General features: G+C 35.2%; 2 protein-coding genes and 1 pseudogene across 2 annotated transcripts; all 3 read left to right on the top strand.

Annotated features, from left to right (window-relative positions):
- The window catches only part of LOC120258793, a 16,859-nt pseudogene extending 5,028 nt beyond the window's left edge, over positions 1-11,831 (top strand).
- A 1,713-nt stretch (positions 11,832-13,544) lies between these two features.
- On the top strand, positions 13,545-17,780 carry LOC120259570 (oleoyl-acyl carrier protein thioesterase 1, chloroplastic-like). Its single transcript, XM_039267202.1, has 7 exons — positions 13,545-13,951; positions 14,691-14,824; positions 14,901-15,014; positions 16,320-16,415; positions 16,983-17,070; positions 17,161-17,229; positions 17,339-17,780. The coding sequence occupies exons 1-7, from the start codon at positions 13,616-13,618 to the stop codon at positions 17,612-17,614; spliced, it is 1,113 nt and encodes a 370-aa protein (XP_039123136.1). The 5' UTR covers positions 13,545-13,615; the 3' UTR covers positions 17,615-17,780.
- An 889-nt stretch (positions 17,781-18,669) lies between these two features.
- LOC120259428 lies at positions 18,670-23,425 on the top strand. The gene is made up of 5 exons (XM_039267030.1): positions 18,670-19,083; positions 19,218-19,268; positions 20,006-20,139; positions 22,626-22,726; positions 22,828-23,425. The coding sequence occupies exons 1-5, from the start codon at positions 18,724-18,726 to the stop codon at positions 22,992-22,994; spliced, it is 813 nt and encodes a 270-aa protein (XP_039122964.1). The 5' UTR covers positions 18,670-18,723; the 3' UTR covers positions 22,995-23,425.
- The last annotated feature ends 1,352 nt before the right edge of the window (positions 23,426-24,777 follow it).

Genomic DNA, 24,777 nt, shown 5'->3' with positions numbered 1-24,777 from the left:
AGGAATCTCTTCATGAGAGGCTGGTGTTTCCAAGGAATAGAAGTAAAATGAATTCCTGTTGAGGTAAATTTGGCTCATTGAACTGAATACATACTGAAATTATCAAATATCATCACATGTAAAAGTTCTATAAATATATAGAACTTATAAATCCGGAATCGATTTGATCTGATACTATTATGGCGTATATAACTTCATTAGTGTTGTATATAGGCAATATATGAAGATTTTTTTTTAAATATATATATATTCTAGACAAAAACAGATCCGACTATATTGCAGGAGGTAATGTTTAGCCAAGAAGGAATGAAGCCCCCAAAGTAACCTAGAAAGGGACCAAGTTCTGAAGCTCAAAGTCTAATGGTACTCTATATGATTATGCAGTCATCAACGTAATACTGCGTATCATATATAACTTGTGATGAGAATTATATACTTTACTATACACACACATCGTGTATATATATATATATATATATATATATATAGCAGTTTAGCGCCATCTGTAAATAATTAGTTGATCTCAAGCAAAGAAGAAAGAGGACATAATTTAGTTTGTATATATAGGAAGCGTAACCCCTCCGTGCATATATAAGAAGTAGGTAATTGCTAATTACTGAGTAACCTTCTGCAATCTGCATATATACTACCTTACCTAAGAAATCATTTCTATAATGCCATGTCAAAATGTTGAGATCACTAAATGAAATTATTACACAATATGCATGCACCAAAGTTCCCACTATATATAAAAGAAATAATATCACCCACATAAAAATCAATAAATTATTATAATCAGAATGTGAAATAATAAAGACATCAATAGGAGAATGCTAAAACATCACACATAAAAAGAAAAAGTAGTGTAAATTTATGATACCAATTCACTCCATCATGATGCCTCCAGCAACTCTACACAGCAAGGACTTGGAATTGCTTTCGCCAATGATATATAATCTATATATGCACATATACAAAATGAGAGGAATTAATGAAATTTAGTGTTAATGCATGCATATCTTGCATGCACGAAATAATTTGCCTTCATTTTTTTCTTCTTTATTTATTTTAAAAAGGTTCTATTTTTATATTTTTAAATGTTTAATAAGCAATTGATAGACAATTAAAGTTATCATATTTTAAAATCTCTAATTGACGTAAAATTTGGAGTGATTTGACTGAAATGTAATCTCTCACTAAATTGATATGCATGCTTTTATCATGCTAGCTAGCATTTCATGTTACTAGATTTCAATTAAACAAGAAAAAAAGAGATCAAATCTTAAAAATATATATATAAAAATTGGGAATTATATTTTACAAAATTTTATCTCAACATTCATTTTGGGTGAAATATTTTTAAAAATAAATAAATTGAACTTTGTGCTTGGCCTTTTCTGTTCACTTAATCTTTATAGTTTCAAACATATATGTCTATATTGTTCATCATAGGGTATGTACAATCTGTTTTGACAAGGGAATATGTATGTATCTGGGGAAGCAGTGCTTTCTCTGAGTTTATATTAATTATATGTCGGCTCATCAGATTACTCATTAATTATCAATTCAAGTAGGATCAAGTTATTAATAAAATTGTAAATATGTATTCTATCGTGGGCACTTTAAACAAATGACTCCAGTGGCCCACTAAGATAAGAGCGCTTTGGTCTACGCCAACCAGAGATTCTGGAGTTCGATCCCCAGCGCGAGTCAGCCCAAATTACACACCTACATTTTCTTCCGGATTTATTTTCCACTTCAGCTTCCTACAAGCCTGCCACCATTTAAAATTTTAAAAGAATAAAAATATATTAATAGACCACTTTATTTTCCTCACTCTACTAGAGATTCCTAATTCTCAACAATAGATCCAGAAGCTTTCCTGAAGGTCTTCCTCCCAGAGAAACCAGCGAGCGCGCGGGAATGTTCGGTGGTTTACAGCACCCCCAGTAACGATACGGGTTGCTTTCTGGCTCAACGACTTCCACGTGTTTCGGTCACGATCTTCCCGTGCCTGCGATCTCTAGAACCAAATAAAGCCAACACCAGCACCGTCATCCGCGATCTCGAGTCAACTTTCTCCTCCATCTCCCTTTCACATCTTCCCACAGTTGATCGGCAGGGGCAAAACCCTGTAGCTAGAATCATCACTGGCCTGCGTCCACGCTAATCTGCGACACGCCGCAGTGGGAAGGACCGCAAAGGTATCTATCGTTTTTCTTATTGATTTCTTCCTGAAATCACTGGCGTATTCTTTGTTTTTTCCCCCTCAATTTCTTTGCTGCTTTTGTTGTTGGTCGTGCAGGCTCATGTTGAGGATATCAACGCACCTGCTTCGCGATCTGCATGAGCGACTCCGGTCGACTGCGCAAGTCCTTGCTATCACGTAAAGCCATTCTTCGGTCTTTTTCTGGGTGTTTTTGTTGCTGATGGTATTGATTTTCAGTGAGTTTGATGGGATCATATTGGATTATTCTCGGCAACGAGTGATTCCACCCACTTTGATGGCTTTTCCCAGCTCAGCTGAGGTAAAAGATTGTTTTCAAGGCTTATTGCTCTGGTTGTGTGTTGACATTCTTTTGATGCAGGCTGCTCGTCTCAAGGGAAAAGATTGACAGTATGCTATAATGGAGAGAGGTATGTTGCATGTTACAGTCGGTGTTTGTTCAGCGTTGTGATCTGTTGTTCTTCTTCTTCTTTTGCGCTGCACTGGAATCACTGGATACTTTTGCTTTTTAATTTGTGAATTTGTTGTTTTAAGTGGAGTGACTCTTTGCTATGCAGATTATATTGGTTTGCTCTTCTAAGTATGGTAGCATATGTTCTTTCGTGTTGGATGGAAATTCTAGGCTAGTGGATCATGGCAAAATCAAGTAACTTCAATCCATGACGTATCTCTCCGAGGAAAAGTTTCTCTTTGTCTCTTTGACGTTGCTTTTATGGGAATTTGAGCTCCACTGTTTGTTTACCATTTTGGAACCTCTGAGACTCTGGCAATGAATGAAAACTGACGCAACGATTCTATTAGAGAGTACTTCTTTGCAAGTATTGCACTTAGTAAACAGCCTACTTGCCAGTTTTATTTAATTTATTTAAGAATATGCTGTTTTGTTTTGGATGGGAATTCCGTCTCTTTATAGCCGGGTAAGCATTTAATTGTATGTTGTAATGCTGAACGCGAGTCAGATAAACAGCACAGAGAAACTAGCCCTGTGCTGCATGTTGCTCTTCGAGCTGCAAGAGATAAGGTCATCCAAAGTGAGCGGGAAAGAATGTGGTACCTGATAAGCCTGGCATCTGTCACAGACTCAAATCACACAAAGAGTTCTCAGAGAGAATCTCGAAGCTATGGTTCTTGGGGTAAGGAAATGGACATAAATTACTTTTTCTCTCTGTCTATTGTGTTGGAAACATTAGTAGCATAGTGGTAACTTTTGCAGGTTGGAGCAACAGGGAAGGTATCACTGAAAGATGTTGTTGCAGTGGGCATTGGAAGTTTTTGAGACCACTGTTCGTGCATACTGCCTGTCAAACTGAAAGTAGTAGGTCCATTATTGCACTAGGTCCTGTCCATTACCTACTCTGTGCAGTGTTCCCTAAACTAAATTCTACACTTACTTTGGTTTGTTTGGAAGTGACATGTTTCCATGCTTATGTGTAGCAAGAACATTTCAGATCCCTGAGCAGCAGAATGTGCTAGGCGTGCCAAATTGCGATTGTAAGTGTGTGTCTTTGTAATTTTAAAATCTCTTTCCCTTATTTATAAATATACTAAAGCCGCATTTTTATGCTCAGGAATACCCTGAAACTTTCCCTTTTCATGTAGATGAGACTCAAAGACTTCAATTCATCTCTTATTTTAGATGTGTGTGTTATCAGTGTCTAATCTAATAAACACTTTTCTTCTTTCAATGACCTTGCAAATGTTGGATCCAATTGATGTTGCTCGAGAAGCATTTGCTGGATTGAATCCTGAAACCACCCTAGTGGAAATGAAATTTAAATTCCAGTCTCGCTCATTTTAAATTCTTGTCCCAATTTTAATCCTGTTATTATGACCTGTGCTGCCCTTTTCTCTTTCTGTCACATCCTGTGCAGTTGTGGATTTGTTTCAAAGACCTTTACGACTGCTGGAGACTATCTGCTGAATGCAAGAAGCCGCTCAGAGAGTGGATTTCAGAGTGCTCTTGCAAAGTGCGAGTGTCTTCACCACATTGTTATGTGTCTGCATTACCTGTATTGAGGCTACTGCAATCCTACAAATTTAGGTGTGTATAGCAGGCTGGAATATTTTGGTTTCTGATTCCTGCTCCTGCTCTACTGAAACATATGTCACTCATTTATTTTCTATGACTTCCACCTTTATAATTCCATATTTTACCATTTGTCCCTTTCTCAACCTTTCTTTTGTCATGATCATCTAGCATTACAGGGACATCACCTCAATTGGAGCGTGAGTCAGTTGTCTTCCACGTCATGGTTTAATTCTTAAACTCATGGTTTGCGCGATCTTCTTTTCTTTTCGTACATAAGAGGAAGATGATACTACACACATTGTTTTGCAGTCAAATTCTGGTTACACTACTGTATGATAATAGTTTTGTTTGCATCATATTTCCTTTGTAGTTTGTTTTCATTTTCCAGGCACCAGGCTGTTGCAAAGCATATGGTAGCTGTCAGCACAAATCCACGGTATCTCAGTGGTATTTCAACGCATGCCTCCTATATTGATGTGTTATGCACTAGTGGCTTCTGGTTGATGGCATATCCACACGCATGACTACGCTTTTGAGCACATCATTATCTATTGTTTGTGTTTGAGAATAATTTTCATAATAATGAGTAATAATAATATTCTGATGTTCTTTTCTCCACTAAAGCCTGAACACTAATGTTTGTATTCATAATGTGTGTGTTATACATGTTTCATGGATTTTATTCTACTATTTGCTGTTTGTTTGATGCATATGCGCATGTTTTAACTGTTAAGGTATGGGCACTATTCCTATTGTTTGGAATACACTTTTGAAATCATCAAATTTGAGGATTTTGTTGTCTCAGATGAAAATGTAATGTTTTTATTTTATATTCATTTGTAACTTTATGCAATTTTCATTGATTTTAGTGGCAGCTGGATGTAAATTCATGTCATTGAAATTATAAAGAGATATAAGTTAATTGAGTTTGTACTACAGAGCTATATTGCTGCTCTTGTAATGATTACAATCTTTAATTAACTCTTTCATGCTTTGATCCCAGGCTTGTGAAAATATCCTGTTGAATTGATGTCCATTTTCCAATACAGTGGTAGTTGTGGGTTCCTAGCATAGTTTGGTTTATTGTAAAGTATCCTGTTTCTAGTTATCTGATGGAACTCTAGAGTTTGGAATTTTCCAGTTTTTATGCTTAGTGATGATGAATATACAGTGATTCTCATGTTTCATCATAGTTTACATTATGGTTATTTTATAATTATTTTTGAGAAGCATATACTCATCATGAAAATCCTATAATTCATCATCTTTTATCATAGATCAAATATCAAGTTGGCCTTGTCATCTATGCACGGCTTGTAGAGAAATTTGGTATTGACCCTGCTAATGCTTTTGCATTCTGGGACTGGGTAGGAGGCCGTTATAGTGGGTGAATATACTCATTCCCTATCTCCTTTCTCATTCTTTTAAATTTTGGAACAACTCCATTAGCACTAATAGTGCTGAATATCTTCTTGCAGTTTGCAGTGCTGTGGTGTGTGCCTTTGTCTCTCAATATGGTTTTCAATTGTTCAAGTATGATTCATTGTTTAATTAACTTTTTTTCATTAGTAATTCAAATCTGGGAAATATTAATGTGTGTTGTAGTTTTTACCAGTGGACATGGTTTTTACCATCAATACTAAGTTGCTAACTAGAGTTTCAGATGAGATAAAGTGATTTGGACGTTTGATCTATCAGATAAAGTAATAGGACTTCGTATTAGTGAATTCTTACACTTCCTCAGAGGGTTGGTAATATGCCTCCAGAAACATACACGGCCAAGAATGGAGTTCAATATGATTTTGTGAGGCACTAGATGTGGAATGGAGTTTTAATGCTTTATAGAGTTTTTGTCTTTTGCATAGCATAGTTGGATATTTTATATATCCACAAATACTTGCTTTCATGTTTATTTATTCTACCTACAAATTGGAGCCACTGGAGTAGGAGATTTGATAGTTCATAGGTACTCTATGATTCATTTGTTCTTTTGGTCATAAGCTGCATGTCATGGTGTGTGAAGCTGTCTTTTGCACAGTTTGAATATTTTATATTACCACCAGCACCTTTCACACCTTTCATGTTTCTTTAATCTCAAATTGTGATGGTCGACTGGAGACTTGTAATTTCATGGTGCAAGACTCCATCTGTCTTCGTGTCCATGTTCACTTATGTCATGGTTTGTCGTATTGGTTTTGATAAACTTCACATGATTTCTTATCAAATATCGGCGAGGTGATTTTTGTGGAAAAGTGCGCACTCATTGAACAGGTGAATAAGCATACTTAGGATTGAATTGCTTTTATAATTCTTTATTTATTTACACCATGTGGATTACTTGAACATATTTCATGCCAACAGTGACTTTTATTTAGTTTTCTAAGTCTAGGATTTTTCCTGTGTCTGGCAATAGAACCTTAATTATTCAAAACCCATTTTCCTCTAATTCTTCAGCATATATTGTTCACCCATCAGACTGGATGTTTCTGACGTCACGTTTCATCTTCAATTAATTTTTAAATCTTTCCTTAGATTTTCTCATTGGAGCTGAGAGCATTGATGATCATTTTCATTCCCCTCCATTTGAGAAAAATATTTACTATAAAGAGTGGGTATTTTAAATCTATATTTACCCACAAGGGTGAAATTATTGTAACGGAGTTACATTTATTCTTATTGACTGATGCTTTTAGGTTTTATTAGTGTATGAGTATATCATTTCTTGGTATCCTCTGAAATCAAGTGATTACACTTTTTGTTTTCTCATGCGTGCATCTTCATTTCGTTCATTCTTCAAACTCCTCTGACAATTTCCTTCAAACTCTGTTACTACTCTCAGAAATTTCTTCTCAATAGTCTATTGATTCAAGAATTTAAATATATCTGATTCTGGACTCAATTTTGTTGGTCTTCCCAGGTTCAGTATGGAATGTCGGAGGTGTTTCTATTGATGGCATCCTCTGCTGGACTGGTGGTGATTTTGGGGAACCTGGGGCGAATGATCCCAAGCCTTGGCTTCTATCGACTTATTCACCAGGTTGAGCTCAAGGGCCTTGCATCTGTTGGGTCATTTATTTGTCAGCCTGGCCACTTATTGGTTTGAATGACTACCAACTTCTCTGTTGCTCAAACAATCTTGTGCTGCTCTGGCTTTTGGTTTGGGAAGATTTCTTGGCAGCTTTTAATTCTGATTGTACCTTGTCTGTCTGTCATTTTACCCTTCTGAGTATTTTGCGCCTTTACAGAATGACACCACCAGGTGTGTTCTATACAGGACGGGATTCTCAGCTTTCTGATTGGCTACTCGGGGTTTTCTGGATTGTTGGATGCTGATGCATGTGAGCGAAGGTATAGAGCTAAACCTGAACTTCAAATAGATTGAGGAGGGTTTTTGAGATGCTGGTGTTGTGAATTCTACTATCAGAAGATACTTGCTTTCAGGTTGATTCTTTCTGATAATTAATAGTCTGTTTCTTTTCTCAACAATTTCTTGAAACTTATCATTTGTCAAGCAATTGTTTGGATTTTAGATTCGTGAGCCAGGGATAGGATTAATTGGTTCTAGATATTTAGAATAAATGTAAATGCCTTCTTCCAGAAAGCCTGCCTTATTCTTATTTCAGACTAGACTTGTGGCCTCATTATTGGAAAATAACCAAAATGAAAAGTCTGAGGTGTAGAATTTAAAATATATCTAATTTGGTGGGCTTCTGATTTTTACTGGCCTATCTTCTTGATATATATTTGGTCATTTGTGCTTGGTCAGCTTACTGTTATCGTGTTTCCTACAATCTACGAAACATCTCAGAAGAATTATTTCTTTACGCTTCTACCACTTCAATTTGGATTCTTTGATAGATTTAGTGGCACCTATATTTGTTTGTCTACTTGTGTTCATTTAGTCTGTTGTGCATTTTTACTGCAAATCAATATAATACAAGATTACCATTACTTTTCAGTTATCTGTTGAAGATCATTATTTGATGCATGAATTTCTTGCTACTAACAGGAAGGATTATTCCTTGTTTAATGGTGTCATGAGGAGCCAGCAACCAATTTACTTAGAAATGTATGTCAGGTGCTTTGGTTAAAACTTTCTGATCTGATAGTTTCATGTTCTTTCTGTTTTCATTCATTCTTGCAGGTGGTGGTGAGCAACCATGATGAGCTTATGTCTAATTTTTGCGCGGCTTCAGATGCTCTTTGCTGGAGAAAGGTGAGACCTGTAATTCTCGCTTCTGATGGATCGTTTGGGTTCCCAGCTTTTTAAAATTGCTATTATCCAGTACTTGAACAACTGTTTAATGGAAGTCCCACAACAACTCTTATTCCTCACCGGTGGTAGCATTACTTAGATCTTTGACTTCTTTTTACTCTAAAAGTCCTCTGAAACTCTTTAAGATGGAGTATTCAATTTTCGAACATTTTGGGCAATCGACCATCATTGATCTTCTACCATTGGTCTTTACAACATCGGACAGATTTGTGCAAATATTTATCACATTTACAAGTATTTCTAAATTTTGCTATGCTTTTTCTATTTCTATAAACACATTAGTTTATTTATACGTGTGTGTCAATGATTCATGTCATATCATTTGCTTGTTCATCCAAAACACCTGTTTCTTCCGAAAATATTAAGACGGAGATGAACTCATTCAATTGTTAAAGAGTACAGTAGTTATTCATTAGATTATTGAAATTTTCATGTTTTGAGAATTCACTTAAACATATTCAGATGATAACATTTGACTCTAATAGTTTGTTTACTTGTACGCTTTCCTGGTTCTTAGACTCGAGCCATCCTCAGGGTCTTGGTGATTTGAGCTGCAAGTAAAAATCGTTTGTTGAACATTAAATCATGCTGGTAGTGTGCAGCTTAGATTCAGCAAGGTATTTAATAAGGGATGGCCCTACTGAAAGGAATTACAATGGATATGTTCCTACCTAGATTGCTTTATGGGCATTCAGTATGGAAATATATGACAGTGGCCAGCTTGGTTTCAGTTTGAAGCATAAGGAGATATGGTGATACAAGCTATAAATTATTAGCTGTCCTGGCTTGACCAGGAGAGGAGTTCATCATCAGCACAACTGAGAAAGGCTATTATGTAGAAAGAGCTTGAGATTGCTGGTGTGTGAGAAACTATATTCACGGATTTTATGAGTTGGGAGCATTGCGATCAAGATGTTAGATAAGATCCATCTTGCTTTGAAACCTTGGTATTCATAAAAAAAATGGTTGGGCAAACTGATGGATCGTTTTTACCAATGTAGCGCATAGGAAAACAACATGTGATAATGAACATGGCGCGGAAATAAAGTTGATATAATTTTTAGGGAATGTAGGTTTATGACTTCCAGTAATGGTGGGATTTATTTTTAACTACAATATTGCAATAGCCTTCAATTAATTAGCCGAATGTAATATGAGACAGAAAAATTTTGACAGCAGGATATCTCATGTTTATTCAACCTAAATGATGCATAAGGTTCGATTTGCTTTTGTGTTTTGAGTGCTTGAATTTTAGGATTGGGGAAAAGGGATAATGCATGGAGCTGTTGAGCCTTATATTTCTTCGCTTTTGATGACAGAGTCTTCAGTAATAATGTTTGGCTTAGATTTTCTGCATTTCAGGTTTTCATGTCTTTAATGAGATGAGTCTGTAGCAATCAGCCTTGATTAAGAGGTTTTTACAGGAAGACATGGTTTGTGTGGATCATGCATACCCTTGTCATCATGAAAATCTTAAAGAAAATGGTTGGTAAAGCAAGTTAAAGAGGGTATTGTATATTTGCTTGCCATCTCCTTTTCTTTTTCTTTAAGCAGGGTGTGGGATGTTGGTTTTGGTCAAAAGTAAATTGTTGAAAGATAACATCATTTAGTCAGTGCTGGATTTTAACTTGCCCCTTGTTTGGATGGAGCCAAGTTTAATTCGAACGAGTAGTATTATTTTCCTTTTCCTTTTTAATTTGGATCAAGATGAGGTTAATTTTGTAGAGGGTTAAGTTTAATGTTTGAATGCTAACCAAATGTGTTTAGCTTTATAAGAGTAAAATCATGATGAGAGTCTGAATTATCAATCTTGATTTGGTCAAAGCAAATCATGATAGCTTGAATTGACTAGATTCCTAACTCAATCCAATTAGCCACATGTCACTTTTCCCCTTATTTTGGAAACATTCAACAAAGACAAGTTCCAAGCAAAAATAATCCATGGCCTACAATCATCATATCCTTTTTCATAACCTAGAATAATTTGTTAAATGATCAGAGATCGATATATGTCCTGATCTTTCAGAGATAGCTACATTACCAGCAAGTAAATTTGACCAATCAAGTATGACAATCTTCTGTAAATAATCTCATGGAGGAGATAAGGACTGCTCTCATCGTGATTGTGGGAAGACACTAGTTTATGTGCTACCGGTCACAACTTAGCTACTAAAATCATGCAATACCATCTCAATGATATATTCAAAATGTTTGTGAATCATTTACCATCTTTGTGACAAAATGTCATTTCCAATTGCTGTTGTGGTTTTCTTTTCAATGATCTGCTTATATTTTTAATTAATTGCCATTGTGATATCCAGCTCCTAGCAATATATGAGCACAGAATTGCTGTTGAAGGTTTTGTATGGGGAATCAATTCTTTTGATCAATGGGGAGTGGAGTTGGGCAAGGTTTGTCAAGAATTCCTCTCTTAGCTATTCCTGTTGTTATTTATCTTATAGGACTTGTGTTTTTAGTTGTTTTTGTCTCTATAATATTTTCTTATTGTTTTTTTTTTTGCTTTAATGTGTGATTCAGTCCCTGGCTTCTCAAGTTAGGAAGCAATTGCATCTCTCTCGCGCAAAAGACGCACCTGTTGAGGGCTTTAACTTCAGCACTACTACCTTGCTATCAAGATATCTAGAGGTATGTTATCTGCTAGAAATGAATTAAAATATGATTACCTGGCTTTAACTTCAGCACTACTACCTTGCTATCAAGATATCTAGAGGTATGTTATCTGCTAGAAATGAATTAAAATATGATTTTACCTGGCAACTGACTAGATGCTAAAAACATCGTTTTAATAACAGTCTGTTTGGAGTTTAGATAAAATTTTGTGGAATATAATTGTGGTTATATAGATAAAATTCCATTGTGACTGAAACTTCACATTTTTGGACTTTGATGAAATGAAATGAAAATGAAATGTTTCCTTTCCACAGGCAGAAACAGGAATTATTTCTGAGCAGACTCAACTACCAAAACTTTGATGTACCAAACCACCATGAGCGAAAAATAACTTCTTGTCCTGTTTTTTGACTTTTTGTTTCAGTTACAATAGCAATTATGTTTCTGTTTTAATGAGTTAAGTGGTTGATGTTGTAGCTATGGCCCTTCTTCATCTATGAAAACCATGCTGGAAATATGTTTCCAGCTTTTAAATCTCAAAATAAGGCCTATCTTGAATTTTAATGTCATGTACTTGCATTTCAGTCACAGAAGCAAAATGCCATTGTAAATTTGTAATGACTTGAGTGCTGAAGGAAATTGGTGATAAATGTTTTTTTTTTTTCTTTTGTTGTTATTGTCCTGGAAGTCTTGGCTGTTCAAGGTGGTTTTGTTCATAAAGATGGAAAAGTGCATTTGTTGTTGAACCATCAGTGGTTATGTGATGTTGATTTTTTTTTTTAAATAATATATTTATTTGTGAACTTTAGCCTGTTGTAGGAGAGTAGGCTTGTGATTACGGTTAATTGCAAGATCAGGTGATGGTTGCATTGAGTAGACGATTTTCTGAGTGAACTTCACTTGGAACATGGTCTCATTTTCTAATGACTTATCTACATGTGTCAAACCCCAGCACAGCAGTCTGTCATGACCCAAATAGAATGCCTCAACATCCCCACTTTTTGGAATAGCAAGGATTTGATTTCATCTGCCCCAAAACTTTTAAGTGCTTCTAGTCTTGCGTGCTTGTCGTTGTTAGTATTAGAATCACCCGCGGAGTCTAATTTTGCATGTGTATTCAATGCAATGGGTGATTAAGTCAAACTTGGCAACAAACTGAACAAAAAGCATTACTCAATAAAGTAAAAAGGTAAATACAAATTAAATATTATCTAATTTGGAGGATATCATATGACATTTAATTTACAAAAAAAATGAAAATTTAAATGCAAAATCATTGCACTCCATATGAATGAATTGCTACTTGTCTTCTTAAGTTTGTCTTGGATTTGTATCTCATGGCTGTTTGTTCCATACAAAAAATATTTTAATTGTGATTTTTTTTAATAAAATGGATAAATTATAATTTAATTAAAATAAGAGAAAAAAGTACAGATCTGAAGAGAAAAAGCAATTTTAATTTAACATTTAATTGTGATTTAAATGCTAAATTATGAAAAAAAAAATGATAAATACAATAAAATAAATTATCATAATAACTATAAAATCTTATATGTTAAACAACCCTTGAAAAAGATAAGCAAAGCAATGTATAAATTTATAAAATCCATATAAGCGTGGAACTCATCAATCTTATTTTTAATCTTATTTTGTCGTTGTCATTGAAAAGATAAAAAAAAAAGTAGATGACAAGTACGATCCGTTCAAATTCAGAAAATAAGCAGTAGCTGGCCAAAACCAAGAAGGCAAGCATGCTTATTACTTAGCCTTAATTAAACAACAGCACCAACCAATATGGCAACATTGAATATGACCAACATGACACATGACATAAATAAGGACTTAGTTAGGAGTAGTTGTTGTTCAACAGTTTAGGAACCATTCATTATTCGTATTTCATACTCCAAGTAAACAACAACAACTAGCTAGAGCCTAGACAGCAGTGGAGCACCATTTAAACTAACACTAACAGTCTAACACTAACATTTAGCATTAAGGCAGATGAATTGGTTGACTTTTAACCGGTCCAAAAGAAGCTCATTTTGCTTTTTTGTCCCTCATTAATTAATACGTGGCAGACCAAGAACCGAAGGATTAACGGAAGCTCATGCTAGTAAATCTCGAGGCAATAGATCTCTTCCCCTGATCGAAGCCATTCCCACCACCATCCAACATGGATGTCATTGATCGACCACAACTCTAAAAATAGAACAACGTGACCAGGATGGTACGCTACTCCCTTGTTGAACACAACTTATGCCGTGACTGATGCGTGGCAATCATCTATTGGTCAGAAGAATAGCCACGTGTCTGATGACGTGTGCTCAATCCTTCGCCAGCGGCGGTACAAATTAAGTTGTCTCACCTCATGGTGATGGTTCATGGTTGTACTTAAATCCCGGTGGAGGGTGAGAGTCGGATCGCCGAGCAAGTGGGTCAGATCTCTACACTAATGCTCAAGGTTTGCTCCACGGCCGGCGCCACCGGCGTTGCCGGCGCAGCAGCTGTTGTTCCTCCATCGAGGGCTCAATGCCGTCGTCTCTTGCCGTTGGCGGCGAGAGATGGGCCGCGGAGGTTGATGGCGGTGCGCTGCTCCCGCGAGGGCTCGATGGCGGTGTCGGCGCCGCTTGAGACGGTGGTCGGAGAGGGGAAGGGATTGGCGGAGAAGCTGAGGCTTGGAAGGCTTTTAGAGGATGGCTTGTCTTATAAGGAGAGCTTCATCGTCAGATGTTATGAGGTCGGCATCAATAAGACTGCGACTGTCGAGACCATCGCCAATCTCCTTCAGGTCTTCCTTTTTCTTTAGCTGAATGTTTTTTTTTTTCTGTTTGGATTTGTTGTGGATGTGTGATAGATTTGCTTTATTTTCTGCTTCAGTAGATTAGATTTGTGGTGTTCTGTGGATTTGAATGTTTTTGCTGGATTTGGAGGTGGTAGGCATTTTTGCAATTCGATTTGTGGTAGTGTTTCGGAATAGGTGATGGATTTGATGCTTGCTGTTGGAATTAGGGCTGATAACATGAAGTGGACTTTTATTTGGATTTGCTTTTTTGTTTCGGACGCTAAATGTTTCGACTTTGCTTGGATTTCGGTGGTTTTGAAATGAAGAGCTCTTTCATAATTGAAAGTAGTTGGCATTTGGAAGAGTTTTATGTGTTTAAACTTTCTTTCTGTATTTGATTTGTTAATGGGTATGAGATCATAAGTGCCAGAGTCCCTTCAGAACTTGTGATTGCGGCAGGGATTTGAATATCACTCTGTGCTCTAGTTGTGCTGGACCTTGTTTTTGGAGTGAATTTATTAGAGCTTTGTTACCGGCTTGGGAACAATGGTATGGAATAAATTTATACTTCGAGCACGTATTTTGTCCGACATACCATATAGCTCTTTTTCGTCGTTTCTTGTTGTAGAATGCATTCCGATTGATTGCCTTTTTCAGTATTGCAAATGAACTGAAGCAACATTTTACTAGTTACACTATTGCAAAGCATCAACATCTATATTTTAGCTATCAAAATCCCATGCAGGAAGTTGGCTGCAACCATGCACAGAGTGTTGGATTCTCTACTGATGGGTTTGCCACCACCAACACCATGAGAGAGCTTCGACTTATTTGGGTGACATCTCGTATGCATATAGAGATATACAAGTATCCAGCCTGGTTGGTGATAAGTGCAAATATCTAGCTATCTTCCCATGATCTTCTCTTTCTAATGTTGTTCAGCACATTGTGCCAGGGGTGACGTTGTGGAGATTGAAACTTGGTGCCAAGGAGAAGGGAGGATTGGCACTCGGAGAGATTGGATTATCAAGGATTTAGCTACTGGTGCAGTTATTGGTAGAGCTACCAGGTACTACTTTACTACCTCGCAGTGTTTACATGTTGGCTAGTTTACCATTTTACTTTGCAGTTTAATGGATGCATGCAAAATTCATAGCACTTTTCCAGGGACTACCTGAGACCATTTACTTATATGATTGCTTGTTCTGATCTGAATGATGTTGATGTTAAAGTTGACCATCAAGAATGTCCATATTTATATTTATATAACATTTATGGCACAAGTAAAAAATCTTATAGGTATGATATATGTAAGGACAAACTCGATCATGGGTGGAGCATGGATTAGATTTTTGTTCCAGTTTGGTGTTGTCTGGAATTTGACCAGTTAAACTCTTTCCTGTCATGATTTTGGCTTTTGGTCAAAATTTAATTTTGAAAATCAAGGATAAGAATACGTCAGTTAGGCATATTTACACCTTAATAACATGCTTCTGTTGGATTTCAATTAATAAATTTATCGATTTAATTTATATAAAAGTTTGGTCTAGGTGGTCACAATTAGGTTACTATCGTGCCTAATTGCACTTTAGCTTCCGACATAGCCTATCATTTGGTGTCTTTGCGGCCGTATTAACGACCAGATCAATATTTGTTATTTTCTTGGATTAAGTCCTTGAACCAATCGATCAAGTAATGTTGCAATTATGGTCTAAATAACCATGAAGGAGGTACTTTTGGATCTAGGTTGGATGTTAATGTATTTTATTTGTTATGAAATCATTTGATCTAAAATTTTCAACTTTGTTTGTTTTGTTTGAAACATTTGGTTGATTTTGTTGTTTGTAGTTTGGTAACTACCCGAATTAGGAATCCATATTTATTTTTCAATGGGAAAAATCAAACTACTTCAACCTAATTTTATGAATTGTGTGGGGTTTGGCTTAGATATTGTTACCAGAGTAAGATTGGATTACAGCTTCTTTTATGCAACGATTAATTGTCACGAACTCACCGCAGTCATTAGAGCTCTGGCCTTCAATATTATTTCCATTTAACATGAATTATTTGCAGCAAATATGTTTGATTGCATTAGTAATTCTTTGTTCAGCATGAGTGCTTAGGTATTTCAATGGTATTTGTGCGTGTTAGAAAACCATATTTGAGATCCTTCTACTCAATTTGTTATTCTTGGCATTTTGGCATTCTTCTTTTACCACCATCATATGAAACCCTCAATGGCCTTTCTTTAGGGAAACAATACCATGCTTTATTGGTGATATTTGATTGTCATTAGTATATGTTTTTACCTCATAAATTTTGCTTTAAAATTTACTTTTCTTATCACTAATATCTTTGCCTTATTATGTAATAGCAAGTGGGTGATGATGAACCAAGACACCAGGAAGCTTCAACGGGTAACTGATGAAGTGAGGGAGGAATACCTTGTCTTCTGTCCAAGACAACCTAGGTGAGCTTCTCACTGCTAATTACATCTGCATTTGCTTTGAGCTTGTTTGCTTTGTCCTGACCAAATTTATGATTCAAAAGTTATAAGCATGTTTATGCCTTGTTGTTTCTTCTTTCCCTTCATCAAAATTTAAGTGTTGGCATGCCCCTCTCTTTTTCATTGTAAAGAATAATTAAATTTCACTTTCTTCCGGCAACTCCTCATAGAAATAGTTAGTAGCCTTTTGGTATTGAATCCATTCTTTCCTTAGGCTTGAAATGAACTCAAAGAGCTCCTAATATGTAGACATATATATGCATCTGATATATGTAAGAATATGTATGATTTGGTCGCATCACTTGGTTTCTTGGGAGAGTGATGATGTTCATTTATTTACCTTTAGCTTCAAATTTTGTGTGCTTTCCTTTGTGAAATCTTTGTTATTGAGGGAGATCATTTTTTTTTTCTGCTGTCAGAATTATGATTAGCTATATATGGTGTCATTTTTTTCTAATAATATATATATATATATATATATATATATATATATATATATATATTTATGAATTGCTTCCAAAAATCATGCAGATTAGCATTTCCAGAAGAGGATAATGCTAGCTTGAAGAAAATTCCCAAACTTAAAGATCCAGTAGAAAATTCACGATTGGGACTTACGGTAAGCCATTGGGCAAATGCACATCATTTCTCTGATAACATTCCTTTTTTGGATGGTTATCAAATTTCTTGCTTTTGTCATTGTTTGCAGCCAAGGAGAGCTGATTTGGATATGAACCAACATGTAAACAATGTCACATACATTGGATGGGTTCTAGAGGTAAGCAAATATCACTAAAGCTTATATGATGTGCGGATAGAGTTTGTTTGTGTTATATATTTTGGTCACAATTCTTCTCTTGGCTAAACATTAAACTTGTGAATGACAGAGCATGCCTCAAGAAATAATCGACACCCATGAACTACAAATGATAACATTAGACTACAGACGGGAATGCCAGCAGGATGACGTGGTCGATTCTCTTACTAGCTTGGAGTTGACAGAGGGGGAAGAAAAGATAGTTCACCATGCTAGTACCAATGGGTCTGCCAGTGGAAAGAGAGATGGACTAGATCACTGTCAGTTTTTACATTTCCTGAGGCTTGCAGGCACCGGACTTGAGATAAATCGGGGACGCACTGAATGGAGAAAGTTGGTTAGATGAGATCCTTAACTTTAATTTTATGTTCCCAATTTGTTTCCATTTGTTTCCAATAAGTTTGTTGTTTAAGAAAAGTGTCGGACTTATTTTGTTGGTTTGTTCGGTTCATTTTTGTTGGCCTTGAGCAGATGGTACTAATTTATTTTGATTATTTATGTTTTTTTTTTTTTTAAAAAAAAAAATTTCGAACAAGAAGGTTGTGCTATTTGTCTGACTGTTTGGTGAGAAATGATCGCTCAAGGCTTCTCTTGTTTGCAGTTAATGGTTGGTTTTTCCCTCATTGGTTCAACCAATTGGTTTTTCAGTATGGTTGTTTAAATTATTCTGAAATTAAAAATTGATTTGCTGGTCTGTTTTATGAAAGCTTGGGCCAAACTTATTGGTTTCATTTTTATTAATATTGGCTTTTCAGATATGACTTGTGCTGTGGATTCCGCTTGTGCGTTGCATAGGGTTTATTATTATTATTTTTAAAATAAATAAATAAATAAAAGAAACTAAATTGTGTCAATTACAATTTAATTTGTTATACCACTATGTTTGATTTTCTCCCGGTTGTCTAGTTAAGATCTAAATAAGTGTGTAGGGGTTTGATCACATTTTCTGTAAAATTAAAAATAAAAATAAAAAAAAATAAAAAAATCTGATTAATATGAAAAACAAAAAAATATTTTTAAAATTTTATTTGATTTAAATAGATTGTTTTGAAAAATATATATATATATATATATTAAAATTGTTTTTGTACAAAATTTGCTTCTTTAAACGGCGCGAGGATAGTTTCAACAGAAATGTTTTTACATTGAACTAGTCAAAATTTATTTGATTTTTTTAAGTGGATGAACCACATTAATTAAAAAAAAAAAAATATAAGGATGTATATATATACAGTATTAAATATAAGATTATATATGAATATGAGCTTTAAACCATCAAATGCACAATTAAAGTGAGTGGTCCACTGGTTCTGGTATATTAAAATAAAAATACATATTAAAATATTTATATAATTAAAAAAAATTTTAAAAAAAAAGAAAAAGAAAAAGAAAATTGTTGAGTCTCTTCGTCTCGCATGTCGTCCAGTTCTCATTCTTTTGCGTGTTGCGTTCGTAATGCTTCTCCCGAGTCCGAGACCAGCTCTCGCGTCCTCCGTCCATCCTCGCTTCCTTATCCTCTTCTCTTCCAATCATTCAAACCCTACCAATCCGATCACCACTCCAACCCTCTCTCTCACATGCCCCATCTTCAGACCTCGCTCATGCCGCCTTCGCTGCTCTGCCCTCAGATCCCAAGATGGTCTTTTCCAGCCGGCGAAAGACGTGGAATCCACGCCTGGGATCGAGGGCTCTATGATTGGAGAAGAGAAGATGACTGTGGGAGTCGGAAGCCCTACCCTCCCTGCGACTATCGGAGTACATCGGATGAACTTGGGGGATCAGGCCTTCTTCCTTCTAGCCTTCATTGCCTGCACTGTGAGTTCTTATTTTCTAGTTTGGTTATGTACTGATTATGTTTGAATGATTTTAAATTGTTTTTTTTTTTTTTTTAATTTTTAAAAATGGTATAATTGTGATTTGTAGTGATTTCTAATGATTTTTGGTTGCAGACATCTGTGGCTTTCACTAGCTTGGTTGTTGCTGCGGTTCCTACTCTCTTTGTAAGTTCTCTGATAATCTCCATGCGTGTTTAGTGGTTGTTTCGGTGTTCAAATTGTTGTGATAATTTCTGCTGTCAACTAAATGCCAAATGACAAATTTTTGTTATTGATTAGAGTGTTATGTTGATTTTATGATCTTTATGATACATATTGTTTTTAAACTAAATAATGCTGGCAAGCAAGCAAAGTAACATGTCATGAATTGAGAGAAATGCACATTAAATTTGGTTTGATTTCTTGCTATTTTGCAAGAAGTAGTATTGTACTTTATGTTATTTGAGAGCAGTTGTTAAAAATCATGTCTTAATATCCTTGACCATTACCAGTTCATGTAATTTTAGTCTTCAACTGCATTGATTTCTTGTGATGAATAGACTCGGTGGTATTCATAAGTGTAGAAGCTCCTAAACTTTGTTTATACATGAAAGATTTAAGGTTAGGAAATTGAGCGTGGATACTAATGTCCCAAAATCTTGCAACGGGTACAAAAGCTAATTCATGGAGCTATCTATACATATTGTGTTGTGACATACTTACAAAGATGCAAATCACAAAATAATTTTCAGCTATGAGTCCAAATCTCAACCATGTAAAATTTCTTATTCAGTATAACTAACATGGGATGGCAGTAAACTTTGCACATATAAAACATAAATAATTGTGTTCAATTATGAAAACCATGTATAGCATCTTCCACAGGCCAGCTTCTAAATCATACAACACCTTTTCTTATACAGGCAATGAAGAGAGCTGCAATTTCTCTTGCAAAGCTAGCAGATACAGCTCGAGAGGAGCTTCCTAGTACCATGGCTGCAGTCCGACTCTCTGGCATGGAAATCAGTGATCTTACTCTACAGTTGAGTGATCTAAGGTACAGAGCATATCCTTGGTTAATGTAATTATGTTTCTGTATCACAAGATAACAGCATAAAAAGTTGGCAATCAATACAGTGTAAGGATATAAATGCTACTTTTTTTTCTTTTATTTTTTTAAGGTAAGAATGAGTTCAACTTTTACTGAACATTATTATTTTTTTGTCCATGCTATTGATCTATCCATCATTGACTTACTGTGCAAAAGCCGTGGTGGGCCTTTCCCAATTTAAGAGCTGTTTACAAAGTACAACTAGTAGTGTAGTTGTTCTAAATTAGATGTGCTTTGGCCTTTGAATGATGCCCTTTTGAAACCTAGATAAATTTTAAGAAAGAAACCTTGTGGATGTCTGGTTATTTGGTTTTTCCTGAAGTTTTTTAAGTGTAGAAACAGATCGTTTTACTTAATTCTCACCCGAGCTTTAGTGCTTAATGTAAAATCTAAAAGTTATATTAAGATAAAGGATTATGTTGGGTACCATGAATGAATTGCGTTATTTAATTCTTACTTCATCTTATGTAGTTCATCTTGAATATGATTTCATAGAAAGTAATCATGTTGGCAACTTTGTATTGCACTCTGCAATGCTTCTTGTGTGGTGCTACTTGAATTCGTAGCAAATGTAATGTAGGAAGCTTATTAAGCAGGGGACTGAATACCTGGTTGTCAGAATTGTTGGAACATATTATCCAGAACTTTTAAAACTTCCGGTCATTGCCATGTAACATGGCATTCTCCAGAGCTCCTTAATACCCATCTGAAGTCTTAATATAATATTATTGGACAAATCACATATTGATACTCTTTTGTTGTATACAAAAATCATTTCTGTATTTTTCAACATGCATGAAAGATAGATTTTGTTTTTTAAGATGAAACCACAATCTAGAGAACTCAAATTTGCAGCTTTAGCACTTGAACTTATTGTGGGGCTTATTCTGTGTATGACTAATTGACAAAAAATAGTGCCCCTTGAAATGAGCAAACTGTTTGGATCTTTTTGTTTCTTTGGTCTTCTATGTTTCTTTTGGAAGATAGAGTAATACTATAAAGTAGGAACTAAATTAAGCATAAACAACACTACATGAATAGAGAACTGAGCTAAATTAAACTTTTATATTAATAACAATTAAATAAAGAAAGGCTGACACAACTCAGCCTGATGGTATTAACCAGACTATCCTCTTTATCCTTAGCGGGATCTATTTCCTTTGCTATCCCTGTAGTAGAACAAATTGTCAGTTCTACATAGGACCAATCAATTCTTGAATTATTTGGAGTATACCCTAGTTGTAACATGAAATAGAGGTTATGTTAGAGTGATCCATGACTGAAGAGAGTATATTTGAGAAACATGTTTGAAATTAGAATGGGACAAGAAAAGTGTCTTTTTGTAATTCTTTAAAGCCCAGAAGTAGGCCTTGATCGGGCTTGATGCAGATAGGTCATTGGTTTTAGATGTATATCCTCTTTAGACAATTATCTGTGGTTGCTAGTTATCCAAGTTATACTTCTGTTTTTTGACCTAAAGCACTTCAAAGGTTTATGACCTATCTTCTTGTTATGGACCTATTGTATATTTGGGTTGTTTAACGTTGATAACAACATTAGTTAATTGGATCATATGTCTAGATGTTCTTCAGAAGCTGAATGGCTGGATTTGGAAGCTTTTTGATTGATTAGTGTATAAAATGTAAGGCAGATCTTGATATTTTTAGCCCCATTATTGAGACATTAACATTCCAAGCACCAACTAAATCTGCAATGTTAATTTGATTTACCTGATAAAGTTTAAATCAACAATTTTGGAAGGTCATATTTCATTAAAAAATATAACATGTCTGTTGCACTTATAAATTATGAGGCTCCTAGCAACCAGATATTAGAAGCACTAACTAAAGTTGCTCCTTTATTTTATAAATAGTAGTACGATAACTCTAATGACAATTATTAGTCTGGGAAGTGTAACACACAAAGCTCCCTCTGTCGAATTGCCTGAGGAGGGTTACCTGCTATGACACATACTAACATAAGCTGCCGCTGGACAATCGTACCAGTAGACCTTGGTGCATTCTTAAAATTTTTATTTATGGGCATCGTTTGATGAGCAGAAGCCAAATTCAATGTAAAATATATGAGTCATCCTTGTTGGGTTTCTGTAGCTGCTACGATACAATCACTTGCTCTATTGCATGTTTGGTCAGAGGATAAGCACTGTTACCCACTAAACACCTTATAAACCTATTTTTAGAAGATTTAATTATTTAAATAAGTATGTTTAATCATTAATTTTTTTTTTTTTTGGAAATATTAGGATTGGCAAACACTTATTATTATCTAGAAAATTAAATTAAAGTTTAAAATATTTAAAATTCATTAGCAATTAAGTTAAACTTTGGTCACTTATTATTAAACATTCAAACATTCTAAACTTCTAATATGATTGTCTTGTGTCAAATGCTTGTGTCAATGGTGTAACTCAGCCAAGAGATATCCGATGGTATTAACAAGTCAGGCCAAGCAGTGCGGGCTGCAGAAGCAGGAATCAGACAAATTGGTTCCATAGCACAGAGTAAAACCATGTGTATGTTACTGCTCCAGATCATGTCATTTGAATTATTATTATGTTTGCTTCTTTTTCTAGATTTAAAAAAAAAGCATTAATTTAATTGTTGTTGTATGCAGCCATGATACAGGAGAGGGAAAACCTACCTAGTGTCTCTCTGCAACCCCTGGTTGCAGGCGCTGCAAAGAAAACCTCCCTTGTTGTTGGCCAAGCCAGGAAGACTTTCATGAATTTTATTTACAGAGGTGAATCAAATGCAAGGCAAGAGTCCAGCCAGGTTGAATGAAAAAAAATAAAAATAAAAGAATATAGTACCATAATGGTGAAGTTAGCTGAGGGAAGTGTGTGATTATAAGCAAATTCATGGTAATCAGATCAGGTCTTCTTCTATGTTATTGATTTAATATCATGAGACTTACTTGGCCATATCCCAATATGGACGCAAACATTGAGACCTGACTGACATCAACCATTTTTGAACCGCTGAGACATGCGCTTGTTCTTAGAAATGATGGCACTTTAGTTGTGCCTCATCTTATGTTCATGGGAGTCTTGGCAGAAAGACGACATTATTAAGTGCATTTCCTTTTTTAGTTGCACGCCAGATCTTTTTTGTTTATTTATTAATTTATTTAATTGTATCTCGGGTGCATTTGCCATTTATTAAGTGCATTTCCTTGCAAACGCCAAAGCTTTTAATGAGAAATTATGATGTGATGAGTTTTTGTGACAAGAATTAAAAGCTGACCTTACGTCTGCACATATAGTCAACAGACTATTCAAGTGCAGTAGTGTTTATATATCATGAGGTTTTGAAAAACAAGGCCATTGCATATATGTGTGTGTATATATATATATATATGTATATTATATGTATCAATTGGTATCCAAATTAATGCACTAATCATAATAAAGTTTTGTTTATTGTTTGATTGAAATTTGTCGTGGAGATGGTGGAAATGTCAGGCACTTTCACTTGGTCGTGCAATTCTTTGTTGTTTTCCAGGTACGATGTAGTTCAGGTAATCACCGGGTCAGGTTTATGCTATGCATGAAAACTAATAAGTTGAATAATTAAATATATTGTGCCTTGTGGTGGTTCCTAATCCAGTAATCCTTATTCCTTAGCTTGCGCCTTGGGAGTAGCATCCACATGGCCCAGTCCAACCCATCTCCGCGTCATGCTATTTTTATTTCAAATCCGGCTACTATAATGCTTTCTGTAATTGTTTATTTATCATTTAAAATTTTAAAATTCTAAATACTATTTGATTTCCAATGTGTTGGATATAATAAAAATAAAATTATTGACAACAAAATGTGCATTCATATTTTTGAAGTAACCCCTCGAGAATATTATATATATATATATATAGACAGAGAATTCTATTTCCCTTGAAATAGAGCGAGTAAAAAAATATTATTATAATTTATGTTGCGGATCTTTTATGCTTATTTATTTATTTATGAAATTATTTCCTAATTTTTTGTGTTTATTTTGTGAAAAATGAGAGAGGCAAAAGAGGTAACTGCTGTATGCTTCTCTTGCAGACATAGAGGTGTGCACTATGTTGTTTTCATTGACTTGAGTCACTTGAGTGACGGGAATAAATATGTTATTATTTTTAATTTATTTTTTTTTAAACAAAGACACACTTGGAAAAAGGGAAATAGAACGAGCTCCTAGCTATAATAACATCCGCCCATTTCCTAAAAAAAAAATTAATAAAATAAAAATAACATCCACACAAATAAAAGGTGCCAAATACTGGCATATATCTGGATAAGATAAGACTGAAGTAGTTGGGTAGGTTGTTAATATTGATGATATGTCATCTGAAATGAAAGGAACCACTTGCTACAGGTCAGTACTCACTCCCATTCCCAACAAGGACTTGCATTGCATGCTTATCACATATGCAAATCAAAAGAAGAAGAGCAAGTAATGCATGCCTCGCTACAGGTCACAGGCTTCAACTTCTAGCTAGAACTGTTAGCTGAGTCTAACCCGACTTGTAGATTTAGTCATTTAGACCGCCTTATTTTAATTTATTTTAGTGCATGAAAGA

The sequence above is a fragment of the Dioscorea cayenensis genome, chromosome 4 (assembly GCF_009730915.1).
Source record: "Dioscorea cayenensis subsp. rotundata cultivar TDr96_F1 chromosome 4, TDr96_F1_v2_PseudoChromosome.rev07_lg8_w22 25.fasta, whole genome shotgun sequence".
In the NCBI taxonomy this organism is placed as follows: Eukaryota; Viridiplantae; Streptophyta; class Magnoliopsida; order Dioscoreales; family Dioscoreaceae; genus Dioscorea; species Dioscorea cayenensis.
Note: the sequence above shows the minus strand (reverse complement) of the source record. Positions and strands in the feature narration are given on the sequence as shown.